Here is an 18,495-nt window from a genome sequence, read left to right on the forward strand (position 1 = left end):
GCAAAAAGGCTGACTGATGACCACAAAGAGCCTGGAGAGAGTGGAATCTAAATGGGTTTATGTTACAAGGTCAGACACAGAGTGGACAGAAGATAGAGAGACTTCAGACGGGTCAGACTTCAGGCTCCCAGGTCTCACAGATCGAAGTGTTCTAGTGTTATGCACAAATGGCGATTATAGCATCACAGGGAAGTGGAAAAGTGGCACATTTACCGTTTTGACTCTGTTTAAGATGGACATCATGATGTAGCCCTTGTTGTTCCTCTTGAGGTAGAGGACGTAGAACGGGAAGGTCAACCACAAGTAGATACAAGGTATCCATGACAACACGGACAGCTGAAAGCATTCTGAGAGGTCGGGGTGCTCTGTGTAGAGGGTCAGGTTTGCATCCTATAGAAACCAAGAAAGAGAGAGACAGAGAGAGACATCATTCCCAGTGTTTTAACCTTTTAACCATGATGACATGGAAAATTCTAGCTGTTTACAGGGAAGTGGTATTCCCCTGGGTGACAACACTAGCCTCTGTCTCCGGTCTGTAACTCCCACACACCAACACATTCTGGAACCGAGAATTGTGGGGGAGAAGATAAAGCCAAGAGTTAATACTCAAACTAAATCAAACTGAATTTTTTTAAAAGATATACACTGGAGAGATGTTCAATTCATTGTGCATGGTGGCAGTCGCAAATGTGCCGCATGTTGTACCCGGGATCCATAACAGCCTTCCTTCACAGTACCACATGTGCTGCCAGTAGCCTGAATGCCCAAACAAAGAACCAAAGCAAAAATAACAAAATCACCCAGAAAGCAACCATCGTGCACAAAAAAACAGCATCACAAACAGAGCAGCCTTTATGAACATTTCACTAAGGTTATCAAGTAAGAACCTTCCTTCGTTGGTGTTTGGTTGAATCAGGCCCAAAATACCTCCAGAGGGCTCAACAGTAGTGACAGGCTTCCCAGACACCCCCCCTCCATATTCCTATCATTCCAAAACAATATCAGCAAATTCTTCAGTCAATCCTCTTTGTTGCTGTGGTCGTTTATGATACAATCAGCAAGTAGTAAAAAACAATCTGGTATGATAAGATTAAATTCATTGAATGCATGCCCACAACAAAGACCTGAGTACAGACCTTACAGGTAAATACAAGTACAACTATGCCTTTTAATGGAAAAACGTTGTATAAAGCATGACAGTTAAACAGGGCCATGGGTTATTTCTTTCAGTTCATGCATGTTCATGTTTTTTTCTGCCGATCATGCATGTTCCGTGTGCCTCAAAGCTAATCTCCCGTATCTTTAGGTCAGACACTTCTCAGTTCCGAGTGCACAGCTCTCTCAGATACTATACGCTCAACATGATCCATTATGAATGGATGCCTGACAATCATATTTGAACCCCGAACCACATATTTGTGTAAAGAGTTCTTTTTGCAGCTGTTGGAACTTTTGAAGGGAATCATATCAAGATCAGATTCAGAATATCTGACTCAATTCGGCAGAAATCAAACCGCACTGAACTCACACATCCATAGCATTGAGTCAAGTTTAACATTCAACAGAATGCAATTTACTTTGTCACTTTGTTACTACTCATGAAGGAATGAGGCAGCAGTTCATCATGTTCACCAAAGGTCTGCGCTGTTGTGAGGACTCTCTATCAAAAAGTGAATTAACTTTTTTTTTAAAAGAAACCGTTATTAAAAAAAAGAAAAAGAAAAAGGTGTTTCAAAGTGCTCAAAAGTGAGAAATTTTGTGGCAGTAAAATGCCATTTTGCCCTGGCACTGCTTGCTCTTCAGGCACCTTACCACAGTGTTAACCTTTTAAGCAGGTTTATACAAGACCTAAGGAAATCTACATCACAAGCTTTGACCTTGTGATGCACAGTAATGGGGGTTTGGGGGCAAGCCAGCTCAGTGCATGCAGCGCAACTCAAATGCATTTCTTCAAAGTCATCCGTGTTAAGTCAACATACCATGGCGAATGTTGCTCCACAACTTGTAAACATGAAGAAACTGACCGCTAGTGAATGTGCCCTTGTGGATAGATGTAACTGCTGGGAGGCTAAGTCTGCGATTCTGATCCCCCACAATTTTTGCCAAATTTAGCATATTGATCCTCACAGTCCCCTAGATAGCTGCCTGTTCAGTATTTTGCATTCAAAAACTTCTGATGTGTGTTTTTCATTCCCAGAGCCAGGATTGTGTACAAACATTGTGGCTTGAACTGAGCCAAAAATAATCCCAGCCAATCAACAACGTTTTATGTATTGAGTTTGAGCCGAAAAGCCCAAAAAGTTGGGGGTTTTTTGCACGCTAGCTGGTTCACTGTGACAACAGGGGTTAAAAAATCACATTTTATTTTATTTTATTACAACAGTGATATTTTTGGTCGCACTGACTATTTATAATATCAATTTCTATAGAATATTTCTATTGAGGGATGTTCTGGCAGAGTTGGAAAAAGGATGAGAACGTTTTCATCCACATCACTTTAGAGATCAAAAGTGCAAACTGCAGTTACCGAATTTGATTTACAGCCAACCCACCGCATTAACGCAAAAATGCTTAACCTGTGCAACTTATCAAATCTACATTTAATTCTGTATTCAATAGTGTGACTTTCATTTAAACCACAATCTGAATGCAAACAGGCCCAATGATAAATGGGCCACACCACGTGGACTGGCGCTCATGTTTATCAGCTCTAAAAGGTGACCATCTTGAGAACGGCGCTTTGTTCCCCTGATGATAAACTACCTCTCTCCAGCAAACTGCACTGTGGCGGAAACATGACCCATCCCTGAAAACGCACATCAAAAGATAAACACAGCTGCTTGCGTTTCCCACTGCCTGTCACCACCCATGTGTGTGTGTGTGTGTGTGTGTGTGTGTCAGTGCCCACGTGTTAAATGTGTTCATGCACATGTGTGAGTGTGTGTGTGGGCCAATATGTGAGCATATCCTTATGCTTAAGTGTGGGTGAGTCTCTGTCTGTGTGTGTGTGTGTGTGTAATTGTATGTGCGTGTGTGTGTGTGTGTTTGTGTGTACGCCTGTGTCGGAGAAACCACAGCAGAACACCCATCAGGGCCCCCGATGAGTCTTGCATGACTGTGCAGATTGCCTGTATGTGTCTGTGTCTACGTGCCAGTCAGTGTGTGGTGCTTAGTGAGGTTCCCCCTTTACTGAGAAGCGCCTTGGGGTACCTCAAAAGCACTATATAAATGCAGTGTGCTGTTGTTGCGTGTGTGTGTTCACGTGTGTTTATAATTACAGTTAATGTTTAAAAAACTCACTTAGATTTTCCATTTTAATCCTTCAACTTAAAAGTCCCCATCTCCCTGTGTTGTTCTTTTAAGTTGCATAAAATGAGGGACATGCACCACTGGCCCCCTTCCCACGCCAGTTTGTAATTTTCTGTGTATTAATTGAGTGGATTCTCCGCTCAGACAGGATATGAGAGCTCAGAAAAGGACCCCGCTTTTGGGCCGGGGATCCAGGAAGTGTCTACCTAAACACACAAACAAAACTAAGCACTGTCTCGTTCATAGCCCTGCATTGGTGTGTTCCTTTATCCAGCTACCAACCCCACCCAGCCACCCAGCCAGTCACCCAACCTGCCAGCCAGACAGCCACCCACCCAACCAGCAGCCTAATTTAGTTCCTCTGAAAGCAGGGTGAAGCTCAGCCAGTGCTCCCCTGTATGGACTGGGCGCCTTGAGCGCCTTGGGCAAACAATGGCGTTGAGTAAACTACCCGGGAAATCCCAAAGTGGAGGGTTTCTCAGATGTTTGCTCTGCTTTCAGAAAAATAAAAATATTAAATTATTGTATGTTGTAGTACTGAATGGAGTTTGTGTGGCAGTATTTATTTTGGATGTATACCAAGACTGAATGCCACCTGAAGTATCAAATGTCACCAGCTTTTGAAATCTATGAATGTGCCTAGTCACTGATGAGAATCTTGTCCCCTATACATTCATGCATAGGAACATTACCAGACCCACCAATCCCCCCGCCCCCACACACACACACACACGTCTTTCTTTTGACATTGTTCTGCTGTTTCAGACCATATTTTCTTATCAAAGGACTGCAAGATTGATCATGCCTTCAGCAAACCTGGAGGTGGAACGCCGGGGTGTGGCCACGAGCAAGGTGGGGCCACCTGACTGATTTCTCACCACTCTCCAAACTTCTAAGAAGCGAACAGAGGAAGTTTTAAGAACTTCTAAGAAGCGAACAGAGGAAGTTTTAAACCAATGAGCTGTGGGTGTTCATTATCCAAGAGTGGACAAAGGGAGTTTCTATGATAGAAGTAAGAGTGAGAGTGATTGTTACTCTCTTGAATATGGAAATATTCAAGCACACAAGTCATGCTGAGCATGTGTATGTGACTGGCGTACAGATGAAGGTGTGTCTCAGACTGAGTAAATAATACATGTTTACTACACTTAAGACTCACATCACCACCCGAATGGGTCACACGCCATTCAAGCATGACCGATGACCTGAGTGACACATCCATTCATTGAATGAATGAATGAATGAATGAATGAAAAGAACATAATCCAAGCAATCAGAGAAACATTTGGGTGAGGAGTCATTCTGACCTCTGGCCATCTATTGCAGCCACGTGCGACATCCAAGTAGTCAAACACAGCGTGGTTTAAATTACAGAGCCAAGTCCTTCACTCAACACACACCCTCTCTGTGTGATTCCCAACACACAGGCCCCTGGAGGTCCAAAAACTACAGTGTGTTCTCCAAAAAGAACTCACACAACAACCTTAAAGCAACACCATGAAATAATCTATGTTTATGCACCTTGGCAACAATATGCAATGGTATTTATCACTAAGACAGAACTCAGTTTGTCAAAAAACAACTCAAAGAGTCATGATCCAACACAATCAACAATGTTGCATAGTGCAATATAATGTATTCCGGACATGCATTGGCAATGGTAAAGAATTTTCCCAACTGTCAGTGTTGCACCAAAATGACTTTGAAGTTGTTATTTTAAATTCTTATGCATACGCCCCATTTTTAGTTTTTTGCCCGATATTGCACATCATCTGAGTATCTGTGGATACTGTTTTTTAGAATTGATTTTGATTAAGTTTTATTTAGTATAATTTGTATTTTGTATATTTAGTATATTCTTTATCTTCTACAGTCCTTATTGCTTAGTTGTGTTTTTTTATGTTATATACTTTTAATTACATTTTTCTGCTGTTATTGAAGGTGTGTGTGTGTTGTCTGTATGCTACTGTGACCTTGAATTTACCCTAGGGATCAATAAAGTATATCTATCTATCTATCTATCTATCTATCTACTTAGGAGATCATTGCTCCTACATACTTGGGCCTGACCTCTTTGGAAAGCTGAGACACTGTAGTTTGTTGGAAAACAATCAGAAAAACTGTGTGATGTACTGACACAGAGTTACAGAGGCTGGAATATTGTTTTCTCATTCTGCCGGATAACAAGCATCTCTGAACTGACCACATTTCAGCCCTCTAGAAACACAACTGAGCCCTAGCATTAGGTCTTGTGAAGCTGTGTGCAAAAGTAGATCAATAAAGAATGAAAACTACTTACTTTAGACCATTATTTGCCAAGGTATGCACATGTGTTTTGTAAAATGTCCTATGGAAACTCCCCATAGGACTTTTGGTTATCCAAAATGCATACTGACAATCAAATTCTTACTGCATATGAACCCCTTTGTGTAGAAGCATAATCTTGGTCTCAAATGAAAGGTAACACATTGATGTTTCATGCTTGTATTTGGATTATACTTCAGGGGTTCTGATATGGAATGACTACACTAAATATGGAATAATTACAAAAAATTATAAATCTTTACAATATCTATTTTAATTCAATTGGTGGACTATACATCTGCATAACTAGCCCTATCAAGACCCAATATGCTATATCTAGCATATTGCTAAGGATATACACTGCAGCTAGAAGGTAGGGAAGCACCAAAAGTGGAGGGGGGGGGGATTTTATTGAGACATAGTAAAATTAATCTGACAATGTAAAGCACTACACATATACCCATGCAAGTAATTTACACATTCTTATCTACACTGCCAACCTAAACAACATACCCAATGTATGTTGTGCTTTAAAATAAGAGAATAGTACTATAAGCATACATTTAGCAGCAACTTAAACAGTGAGCTACATTAGTCCCAAGCCCAATGCATGTAGTAGGTCTGCTGTAATGTTGGAATGAAACACCTTGCCTTTATAAAGCCTCTCACATCCCATTATATCCATACACCACCCACAACAATGTGAGGAGAAAGCACTCAATGGGGGAAGCTGGTAGCAGCCACTAGGTCGAGAAAAGATCTAATTACGATCCTAGAGCAGAGAGAGAGAGAGTGAGAGAGAGAGAGCGAGCCCCTCACATAATCTAATCCAGATGACTGATGTAAATGTGCCACAGTCGGGAGCGGACGTAGGCAAATGCAGCCTCGGGTGACTGCCTTCAAGCATTGGTTCAAATAACGACCGTGAGAGACTAAGCTTGTCTCAGATTGCTTCCCATCTCCATCTTGCCCTGCTGCTTTCTCTGTACTCCACTATCTCCCTCCATCAACTATCTCCCTTCATCAGTTTCACAGACGGAGTCTAATACATGAGGGAGTGCTGGTGCTTTATCATCCCAATGACCCACAACAATACGGCAGCACTAGGAGACAGTGTTGAACGGGCACTCGCTTTTGTTTTAATCAACAGATGTGGTGGTGAACCACTGAGCCATTCACATATATTACTTATTGTTAATGTTATGTGCTTTGACGGTTTTGTGCTTTACATTAACAGTGGAAAGACTAGTAAATGATCAGTAAGTAAAAGCACAAAAGGACAAAAGGAGGGCCTGTGAAAAGCCCATTGCACTAATCAACCCTACCTGTATAAATCGTGATATGACTGACAAGGATGCACTTGAGCAGGTGATTCATTTTTACAGGCTTGTCTGATGTTTTATGGTGGTTTTTCGTAGGCTATGAATAAATTAGTGTTTCTCCACGACATACAAGGATACAAGGATACAAGGATACAAGGACGTTTATTGTCACATGCATATAGTTACTGGAAGTAAGAAATGCAGTGAAATTATGTCTGGTGTCAGCCTATTTGTGCATTAATGGGGGGGGGGGGGGGGTAAAGAGTGCAGTAGAAGAGGGGTTTAGTAGATTAAGTGGCAAGGGCTGCATAAAAAAGGTGGGGGAGGATTGGGATTGGGTGGGGGGCACCAACAAGGAGCACCCAAGAGCAAGACATGTCACACATCCTGGGCGGGGAAGTGTCTCTTGATTATTCAAGTGATATCTCTAAAGTTGCAAGGAAGCAAGAGAAAAGGTGGAAAGGTGGATGCATGATGACTGGCCATGCCATTCTCCTCCAAGACAAGAGAGTCTACAGTACATGAGGGGGATGCATGATGATTGGCCATGCCATTTTCCTCCAAGCTCCTCCAAAACACAATATGTTGGAGGCTTGGAGCTCTACATAGGCCTTGTATACACCCTCAAACCTTGTACCTAGCAAAGATGCCAGTAAAAAATGATTAGACAAAGTTTCAACTAAGATTAAGGTTTTAACTCTCTGAAAACTGCTTTTAAATTATGGCAATGCCAACTGAAAGAATAGTTATGCAGCTTTTACTTCTGTACACCACTGATAGAAGATTGCACCACCACAGATGACCCCCCCCCCACCCCACCCCACCCCACCCCACCCCACAACAGGAAATTAAAGAAAAGGCTTTATAGTTATCAGTTTGAAAGTTAGCATGCACACTTAGATAGAGGACGTGTAAGTTTATATCAAAGCAAGAAGATTCTCAAGCATGTGATCCGTGTGATCCTAAACTTCATTGTTTCTGGGGAAATCACCTTAGATATAAGGGGAAATGAAAGCATGTTGACCATGAGTGGGCATGTGACTGAACTTGTCATTGAGTATTTCTGTCCATCATTTGTGTGTGTGTGTGTGTGTGTGTGTGTGTGTGTGTGTGTGTGTGTGTGTGTGTGTGTGTGTGTGTCACAAGGTCTGCCAAACGTCTTAGCCATCTCCCTGCTGCTTTTGGTGTCTTCTGGCACACAACCTGGTAAAATATGCTTTCTTTGTTTTGTCTGTTAAAGTCATTTTTGATATATATTTCACCAGTACACTTGCAAACTCATGGTGGCAACCCTTGAGTTACTTTTTTGTGACAACTGTGAAGTTGTTTCAGGTGACCACCTAAACTGAGTTTAAATATTGTTTTTCCCGTGTCAATAAGGAACCTACCATGACGCAAACAGCTCAAGAGAGGAGCACAGGAAGTCCTGTGAAACATTTTACCATACGTCTGGTATGTCAAAGTCTACTTGATGCAGACCTGTTTTAAAATTTAAAAAAAATCTTAACCTAGAAGAAATGGCCTTCAGGTGAACCATTTTTCTATGGGCTCACTGGGATGGCTGCCATACCAGTTTACCAGCTCAACAAACTCTCAGTAGGAGCCTGATCCAGAATGAATGCATTGCCCTTGTAAGGACAAGTGTGTGTGTGTGTGTGTGTGTGTGTGTGTGTGTGTGTGTGTGTGTGTGTGTGTGTGTGTGTGTGTGTGTGTGTGTGTGTGTGTGTGTGTGGTGTAAGGGGGAGGGTTCAGATGGGGACGCAAGACTCAGGGTGACTCTTAGTAAATAATGAGTGACGCAGAGGAAATATCCTTTTTAAATGACTCCAGGTCTTAAGTCCTTATTAGACAGCCTCATGGCTATGGTGCCCATGCCAACAACAGAACCTCAACCATTGTAATCCAATCTGGCTGATCTGCTGCACTCGTTGCTGCTTTGGTCACTAGCTCGGCGCTGTACACTTCTCCTTTTCACACTTATAAGTTCAGCAAATATTTAGACATTGTGGAAAGGAGAAGCCAAGGCCCTAAACTCTTATGGACAATCAGTGAGAGTGGGCATAATCTGAATAGTTTTATGTATTTGCCACACCTGTCACCTCAATTGGCTTGTACTAACGTAACCACTAAGGCCTACACGCATGAGTAATGCTCTAAAAATAGGCTTGTCACCAAAGAGAGTAAGCTACATTCACATTACTAGGTAGAAGTGAGTAAAATCAGACCCCCCGCCCCCATGATGTGACCGTTTTTTTTCAGGCTGTATAAACATATATCATGCAGCATCATTTTCTTGTTGTTGGGGACTGATATGGCTTGTGCCAAAACTTATTAATGTGAGCATCCTTGGTGTTTTAGAGGATATGGAGTTAAATACATTTCACTTATAATTCCAAATGTAAACCGTCAAGACAGGCAACTGTGATTTGAAAAGTGAGGCCTGTAAATGCAGCCTGAGAGTCACATGTTTATGTTGTGTTTTATGTATGAGTTGGAGTTAAAAATACTCACAGCTTTATTCTATATTCTTTATTATATATTTATCAATTCTTATTTTATTTTATTTATTTATTATGGTTGTGATCTCAGTGGTTGCTGTTATTATATTATTGTTCTATGTGTATCTCGGCTACATTGAAAATGAGGGCTGCCCTCAATTGTACACCCGAGACGGAAAATAAAGGTTTGAATGAATTCTATTGGAAAAACTGTGCCATGAGTCATGCAGATATGACAATAAAGTGTTTTCCAATTTCATATACAAGGACACTGATCACTCTGATCACGGTGGGAGATCTGAAATCTGACCAATCACTAGTTTCTTTCCTTCTTTTCATGCAGAGTGCTGCACTGGTCTGTCATTACAAAGCCTTTTAGTCGGCATCATGTTTTTTCTTACTTCACATACGGCTGAAAATCACTTTGTCATTGTTTGAATGGGAGAAAGCTGAGCCAGTGACTCATTGCTCAAAGAAGGGGTATGCAACTGATTGTAATGTTTGCAGGTCTGTTTTAACCTTCATCCATCACCATGATGTTTATGGAGTACTGAAAAGAGCAAGGTACATCATGACTATGCAAATCCTTTTGGGTTCTAGGTTTTTCTTTTCTGTGTGGAAAAGATGTAAATAAGATCATAAACACAGTTTATAGTTCACCTTAATCCTATACTCTCCCCTAACAAAGTACACACACACACATGCGCACACGCACACACACGCACACACACACACACACACACACACACACACACACACACACACACACACAAACACAGCCTAGAAATTAGATTGAAAGTCCATCAGTACTGGGCTCCACTATAGATTTCCCCATCATTTCAACAGCCTCCCTCTGAATGTAAAGGTTCCTTTTCTCAGAGCTGGGCTAATCTAATGGATGACAGCAAATTAACCTTTATCACTGGGCCATTTCTTGGTATGATGCTGGAGTCATCATTGTTAGCTTGTGCTGATGAAGCACACTGAAATGAAATTGTTCTCTCAGTGTTTGCTGATGATTGCTTTCATTGTCCGACTTGAAACGATGAAGGCTGCTGTCCATGCTCCAGACAGTGCCAGACCGCTAGACTGTTCAACTCTTTCACGGACACCCCATGAAAAAGGGTGAGGAGGGGTGAAACGACTGCACGCGACTGACTTTGAGCCACAAATTAATGATTTAATGCCAGGGCTTCAAATACCTACTGGAGCACGAGAGGGCTTCACCAGGCGTAACCCTCGGCGACAACAGCCATTAATTGGCCAACTGTGTGTAAGTTACAGTAACGATCCGTGTTGAAGAATTCGTGATAATCCCCTTCAGTAAACCAAAGTACAACCTCTTTCCGTTCATGGGAAATTAGGACACACGAGCTGCACCTCCACAATTAATTCCTCCTAAATGTGCTGTAGAAAACACCGTCGGAACACAGACATAAGTAGGGACACGACTGACCCACTTCCCTTAGTTCACCCCTGCTCTCCTCAGCAACCACCACACAATAAAGCAGGCTTTTTTCACAGCCAAGGGTTTGACATTCAGCGTATCACCACATCTTAAATAGACAGTTTTATAAGAAAAAAAACAACAACCCTGCTCTCTGAAAAAAGCAACCTGAATGGACACAGACTGTAAGACATTATAACACTGAGAACATTAGCAGGATACATAATGCAAATAATCATGTTGTTCTCTCAGAGGTGTCTAACCAATCCAGTGTAATCTAATCCTTATGCAGCAATGTCATATGCCCTGATTAATTAAATCCGTGTGAGTAACCATCCGTGCCAACTGATGGCCACCCTGACAAAATCCTCAGAACAAACTGACAGTTGTGCTGTGAATATTATACATGCATGCAGTCCATTCCAACCTTTAGAAGCCACATACGCTTACCACATCTAACCGCAACCTTAACTCTATGACATATTAGCATGTCTTAATTACGTCTTAACGACGTCTAGCTCTACCACCGGTACGCTCAAGCCAATCCAAACTTTTCTCATCTGTTGTTCCTCGTTGGTGGAACACACTGCCAGTTCCTACAAGGGCAGGGACATCCTTCTCCACACAAAAACTCCTGAAGACCCAGCTCTTTAGAGAACATCTACTCTCATAGCAACACTTACAACAAGTCTTACTGATCCTAGCACTCACCAGCCGTTTTAAACTGACAAGTAACTGTTAAAAACAGCACTCACCGACGCACTTATTCTTACTGTACTCTAATGTTTTTTAAACTGTCCTAAAATTGTGAGAATTGTTCTAAAACTTACTGTTTACCATGTTGTTAGTCGCTTTGGTTAAAAAAGCGTCAGCCAAATGTAATGTAATGTAATGTAATGTAATTATGAATAAAGACTGACACAAAATCATATCAGCTGATCACTACAAAACAACAGGCTACTTCAGGCGTGCATACAAATATTTGATATTTGAATGCATTTTGCCTTCAAAGATGTAAAACATATTATGCAAAACATGTATTTTCAATCATTACTACAGAGACAGAACAACTCTCTTCTCAGCAATACAAAGAGTGGCTTCATTGAGAATTTGAATAGCTATTTTTGTTTAGCCTGGGAGCATTGGAGTGCTTCAAAGTAAGAGTAGCTTTCAATTGTGCTATGGATTTCTAGATTTCTAGGAAGACGAAAAAAAAAAAGAAGAGACAGAGAGCTAAGGACTAGAAAATAGTGCAACACTCCCACTGAAAACCCAGCATCAATGATGTATGGACAGCAGCGTGTCCATTATGCAGCAGAGTGCATTTATTATCAGTCAGTAAAGCCACACCACCTCCTGTGATGATTAACACTTTTACATAAGTCATGACAAGTCCACAATAAATTTTAGATCAGCGAAGGTGTCAAAGGAACATATAGTTTGTCTGTGTGTGTGTGTGTGTGTGTGTGTGTATCTGTGTATGTGTGCTTCTGAGAGACACATGCAGATTCTCTGTTGATCATCAAACAGCAATGAATGTCCATTCCAAAAAGCGCTGCCCTGAAAAAGGTTTTCTGAAATGACACAGCTCAGCCGGAGCTGACCAGGGCTGCAGACAGCATGAGCACAAAGGCCTCATGCCTGCTGTCGATAATCAGAGAGATGCGGCACAGTTTTTTTTTTTTTTTTTCTCTGCCGTTACCTTACATGCCCCAGCCTTTGAGAGGAGAGCAAAATGAGCTCACTTAAGAACCACAGCTTTCCAGCCAGACAGCACCGTCTGAGCCCCTTTCACTAGTGACTAGGGAACCTGAGCTTCAAACAGAGCTCGAAAGAGCATAATAAGCTTCCATGCATATTTGACCGTGGTCTTGTTGGCCTCTCTCTCTCTCTCTCTCTCTCTCTCTCTCCCTCTCTCTCTCTCTCTCCATGCATGCACAAAAATGAGGAGAGCAAACCTGGTCAAGCGTTCAAGGCTTCCCCTTCCACCGCCGGCGCAACATGTGATCTGACACGGTGCGCGGGGATGCGCCACGCGGCTGGGTTACTCCGGGTGATGCCGTGTTGCTGCAGGAGGTGACCCAGAGATGAAAAAACGTGCGGCGTGCGGTTGAATAGAACATGAGAACGAGACAAACAGAAGACCGCTCTCTCAGCTGTCACACGAGAGACAACCACTTTGTCCCTCATGTCAATGCTGTTCACATCGGCCTACAGTACATTGACTGAATAATCTCAATCTCTGACTCTCTGGTTGTGCCTACATCACAGGTCATCTGAACCGTGATGGATTAGTAGAGGGATTCCTTTGTCAATATAGATTAAATAAAACCACAAACTATGAATGGAATGAATTGCCCTGGGTAAATATAATATGTTACACTGTTATTACTGGATTGTAGGTGAAATGTCATATTGAAGTGTTGAGTCAGTTGAGTACAGCCAGCCTAATGCCTATTTGGTTCATTTACATCTGAAGAACTAGGGGTGGACACAACATATACATTAACACCATGGGTTCTTGGGTTGTATTGTGCCATAGTTTTGATGATAAACCTTACTGTGATTTTTGAGATCACACACACACACACACACACACACACACACACACACACATTCTCTCACCAAAACCCACTTTAATACCTAAACATAACAGAATTGATCTCATAACGTAATCTCACAACATCTAACAAAGTTCATGCACAGCATGAAACAGAGCCATGACAGCAATACCTTAATAGTAAAATTCCTTATCTTTTAATGTAAACAGTCAAAGGCAAAATGGCTAAGACCTGGCTTATATGACAGAAATAGCCTCAAATGTAAAACAATGAGTTCTTTCATGTTTTGTTTCTCTTTGCCTTTGAAGAACCCCCACCAGCCCCTCATCTACCTGTACACAGTATACCACATATTGGCTTCACTAAAATCCTGAGGACTCTTTGGTTGTCATAATAACCCAATAATTCCCTGGGAAAGGTTATCCCTGTCTTACATTAATAAAGAGCATTAGGAAAGTGTGCCTAATCATCAAACTGTTTAACCTTAGCGGCCTGACAGTATTATTAAGGTCCACAGAGTCCATGCTTCATAACATTCCTGTGTAAAAATGAATCTGGGCCTTATGTGCATTGTGCATATGGGCATCTCCTCCCACGTTTCATAACCTTTTGTGGATATATGCTTTTAATTGGGGAAGAGCCAGAAAACCATATCAAGGGGGGAGAAGGGAGATATTTCAAGTATTTCAAATATTTAAATGAAGAATCCATTAAATTGCATAATTTAAAAGTTTCTAAGCTTCTGTGTGTTTCAACTTCTTGGACAGCTTTGGTGGGTGAACATGCATTATCTTAAACTGGGAACACCAGCTGGTCAAAATGAACCTGAAATGGTTACATCGTAATGATACTGTAGCACTTATGCTCACCTAAATCTTAACTTTAGATTCAATGGGACCTGCAACACATAGTGTAAAAAAAAGTGTATTACATCTCTTGGGACAGTAGAACTGCGCTGGATTTTGGTCACGTCCAGTATTCTAAAGGCATCATACTAGGACTGGATGTATCAATTATTGCTTTGTCCTAACGTTTGCCATAGTAGATCTCAAACTGTTTTTTTGTCATACGATTTTTGTATAGTGGATTAGATTCAAGCAGATTCAGATTCAACTATGAAGCATTAACCCAAACCAAACCAGATGATTGGTATAGTGCGTAATTCAGGCTGACATTTAAAATAACGTTTTACAGACTCAGTCACTTTTATCAACAGCCCCATGTCCATGTGTGATTTTCATGTAGCTTAAATAATAGACAGGTAGAGAAAGGGCAAGGCCTAAGATATTCTAAGTGCTACTTTCCCAGCTTGTATAGAAGAGTTTAGAATGACTTCAAATATCAGTCATTACAATTGAACAGTAGCTGAAGCAACAAGTGTAATGGGCCTAGCCAAACATCAAAGTTAGGTGGTATCATCACCACACATGGCATTTCATGTAACAAGTCTTTTAGCGTTTAGCACATCATTATGCACAATGCACTTTCCTTGATGTGTATTCAGCATAATTGCTATAGCCTACTAAATTGTCCTAATGTGGGACACTGCCTATATAGGACACTAAGCTCCAGGGGTGTGGCTCTTCCCCAAACTAACCGTATTGGAAAACCAAAGCTGTAGGGTCCTGTGATCAACATTGGATGTGGATTAAATGTGTTGAAAAGCAAAAAATGTCCCACATTAGGGCAATCCATCCTACCATAAGCCAGGAAAATGTTGAAGAGGTCGAAAGCAACAATCACTTAAATAGTCAATAACAAAGCGCACAATTGTGCCGTTTGGAAGTCGAGGAATAACTCTGCGGGGAATTCTCTGGACTCTGTGTTTAAGCCTACGATGCTGGTAACTAGGGCACGGAGAGAACTGCCTTTACCTCACTCAACCTTGTCAACAGTAGAACATTCTCAACTGCCGCGGTCGCGGTCATGTGCAGTGGACGGCTTATATGGCTATTGCCCCATTTATGTAGGCCTATGTCATTGTATGTAAAACGTAAATATGTCTGGCTACACTCTACAGAAAATACGCTTAAAGTCTTAGCAAAGAGGTCGCCATAGGGATTTTATGAGATTTGCAGATCTGGTTCGCAATTGATATGCTCAGCGAACTATCGACTTCGTATCATCCTACTCAATGTTCACTCATAATGCCAGTGTTTTCATTGGAACAGGATGCAATTGACAGTGCCAACTTCGGAATCAAGCACAATCGACACCATACAATGGACTACAATGGTACGATACAATAGCCTACTCCCCATTCTGGGTAACCCTATTATTTCACATGCAACATTGTATCAACATTGAGTAGGCTACCAAGTCATTCGCATTTCCTTGTCCGCGGTGACACGCAACAACTCAGCATCATCTGGGATCTGGAATTCTTTGTTGCTGGGTCGACTTCATCAAGATATTTGTGTGATTCGGTTTAGCCTACCTGTTCTGACGTTGTTGGTAGGCTTCGATCCAACCTGTCTATTCATGTTTGCTTTCGCGTTTGGTTGCCATGCCAGTTGTGAACCGGGGTTCATAAGTAGATTATAAAATGAATGGATGTTAGACGATGAGTTGGTCTACATCCTACGTAGGCTATGGTGAGCTCCTTAATGAAGACAACAAATGTGTTCCTTCCACAAATAATTGTGACATTGAGCTACGAGTTAGCCTAACTTTGCATACAACTTACCCAGAGCGGGCGGCCCGATCCACAAAAATGTTCCATTGGGCTCTGGCACTTCAGTGGATCACTTCCTTTTGTCGTAAGTAATGTCTAGGCTGTCTATCCTCTTTTCTTCTTCCGCATAAAGAGGAAACACACTCTCAAACGCACACACACATACATCTACGTCGGCACATACAAGCTCATATAAAGTAGACTGTCCTGGAAAACAGTCAACCACATAAAAAGCGTTGGGTAGTGGAGCCCCTACCCTGACCCTCCTCCTTGCCTTCGACGCGTGACGTTAGAGTGCGCTCCTTCTTCCCTCGCCGTGGACGACAGAAAAGTCAGTAGGAGGTTGTCATTACATGACAGGGTCCGCCCACTACCCGGGCTCTTACTGTAAATGTGGTCACGCCTCAGGAAGCTTATGTAGTCCTCCCGCAACACACAAGCGCATACTCGCAATAGTTTCATCATATGATAACTATTGCTTAACATTTTTACATTATTTTCAACATATACCATCTCCCACGAGAAATATATAGCCACTTACCAAACTTGACTTGATAGGTAATTGGAGTTGAATCATTGCTGTCAATAGGCCTAAAATTAGCTACCTGTTAACAGCATAGAAACGCATATAATCGCATGTAAATGCATGTAATCAACAATAGATAGATAGATAGATAGATAGATAGATACTTTATTGAACCCTAGGGGAAATTCAAGGTGACAGTAGCATACAGACAACATACACACACACACATTCACTAACAGCAGAAAAAGTAATTACAAGTATATATAAAAAACACAACTAAGCAATAAGGACTGTAGAAGACAGAATAATATACATCTCAGACAGGGATATGTCATTACACACATTAAATAGTGTGCCACACTTCCAGTAATACCACATTGCATTTTGCTTGTCTCTATATTCAGATACCCATCATCTGTCCTAGATTTCCAGACATTTAAAGAAGAAATGCAATTAAATGTAGGTGCATAGGCTACCTTAAATGACAAGGGATTGAATTACAAGGGATGTGGCGTTATTAGAAAAGAATGACATATATCCCCAGAGTAAGGAAATCAACTTGTTGCCAATCAAATATTTAATAATACACAGATGATAGTAGACCTAAAACATGTAAACAGAAATACAATTTCTGACATTTAGCAACTTAATCTACTCAACAAAAGGTGTTATAGTGAACAGAGGCAGCCTTGGTCATAAAGTTGCATTGTCATCTTTGCAACTAGGAAACAGTGTTAACACACTTCAATATGGACATGGTCAGTTTCTCCAAGTTCTCTTAAAGCAGTCACAGTGGAAATGATTATAATTAAGTAATAAGCCCATGAGGCTGTAAATTCCAGAGATTTAAGAACAGTTATGGGGAAATTATTAGACACAACGCAAACTGAAGTTAATAGTCCATGGTTTATCCTCAAGATGTCCCCCTTGACCATGAAATTCCAACTAAGATGCGGACATTTGGGGGGGTTTGTTTCCAACTTTTCTCCCTGTACAAAGGGGGGGGGGGGGGGCGTCTTTGTGTCCCACATGTCTGAGATATGGAATTTCACTACAGTCTGAGCACTTGGATTCCATTCTGGGCATCTTGCCCTTTATGACATTGGTTTCTGACATGGATGTTTCTGTAGGAGCCCAGGCAACACAGTTGAATGGATACAAGAGACACCAGAGTCCAGCTAGCTTTGTTCAATAGCTTTGGTGCACTGATGTTGCTGCCTGAGTATGTTCTAGGTATGTTCAGTGTAGATTATAATAAGCAGTAGCCAGTTTATTAAAATGAAATCTATGACATTATGAAATTCAGCCTAATAACAAAGGCTCAAAAATAAATCTGAGCAGAGCTAATTGTCAAATATTTTACGTGCACAACTGAACATCGCACAACTGAAAAAACTGAAAGTTAACACAAAACAGCTGTCTCGGCTAAGCCTACTGGAGATAGTCCCAAAGTGGCCTATTGGTCTCTTTCTAGGCATTGATGCTCAGAAAAAGCACATTTAAGCTGCGCTCCCTTAAACGATTTCTGGCTTTGTCATCAATGTCATTAAGCGCAGAGAATCCTCTCTCCCATTCTGCCGAAGTAGGTAAAAACGTGTTGCCTGCGACGACGAGTTTCTTCAGGCAGGGCCCTTCCCTTGCCCCTTGCATTTTAAAGTCCCGATACTCCTCGACAGCCTGCCTGGTTGGCTCGCCGAGCAGCTTGGCCAGGTTGTGAATTTCGTGCTCTCCGTATAAAACCAACTCCTCACGATCAGCTGGCCAGTACCGTTTGTCCAACGGTTTAAGAAGCTTTACCAGATCTGAGTCGGGCAGGCGTTTGGTCAGACTGTCTATTACAGCTTGGTGAAACTG

The 18,495-nt window shown here is 41.6% G+C and overlaps 1 protein-coding gene across 7 annotated transcripts in view; it reads right to left on the reverse strand.

Annotated features, from left to right (window-relative positions):
- Positions 1-16,432, reverse strand: part of abcc3 (ATP-binding cassette, sub-family C (CFTR/MRP), member 3) — a 50,044-nt gene extending 33,612 nt beyond the window's left edge. For 4 of the 7 annotated variants that reach the window (XR_006027074.1, XM_042082469.1, XM_042082468.1 and 1 more), the window contains exons 1-2: positions 16,128-16,431; positions 214-390 (exon numbers count right to left, since the gene is read on the reverse strand). Coding sequence is in view for 6 of the 7 variants with exons in the window: in XM_042082469.1 (XP_041938403.1) it covers positions 214-390; positions 16,128-16,163 (213 nt within the window). In the remaining variant the exon portion in view is untranslated. Of the gene's footprint in view, positions 1-213; positions 391-16,127 lie in introns of all 7 variants that reach the window. The other 3 variants (XM_042082464.1, XM_042082465.1, XM_042082466.1) reach the window with 3 other exon arrangements.
- Positions 16,433-18,495: the final 2,063 nt, after the last annotated feature.

The sequence above is a fragment of the Alosa sapidissima genome, chromosome 24 (genome assembly GCF_018492685.1).
Source record: "Alosa sapidissima isolate fAloSap1 chromosome 24, fAloSap1.pri, whole genome shotgun sequence".
Taxonomy (NCBI): Eukaryota; Metazoa; Chordata; class Actinopteri; order Clupeiformes; family Clupeidae; genus Alosa; species Alosa sapidissima.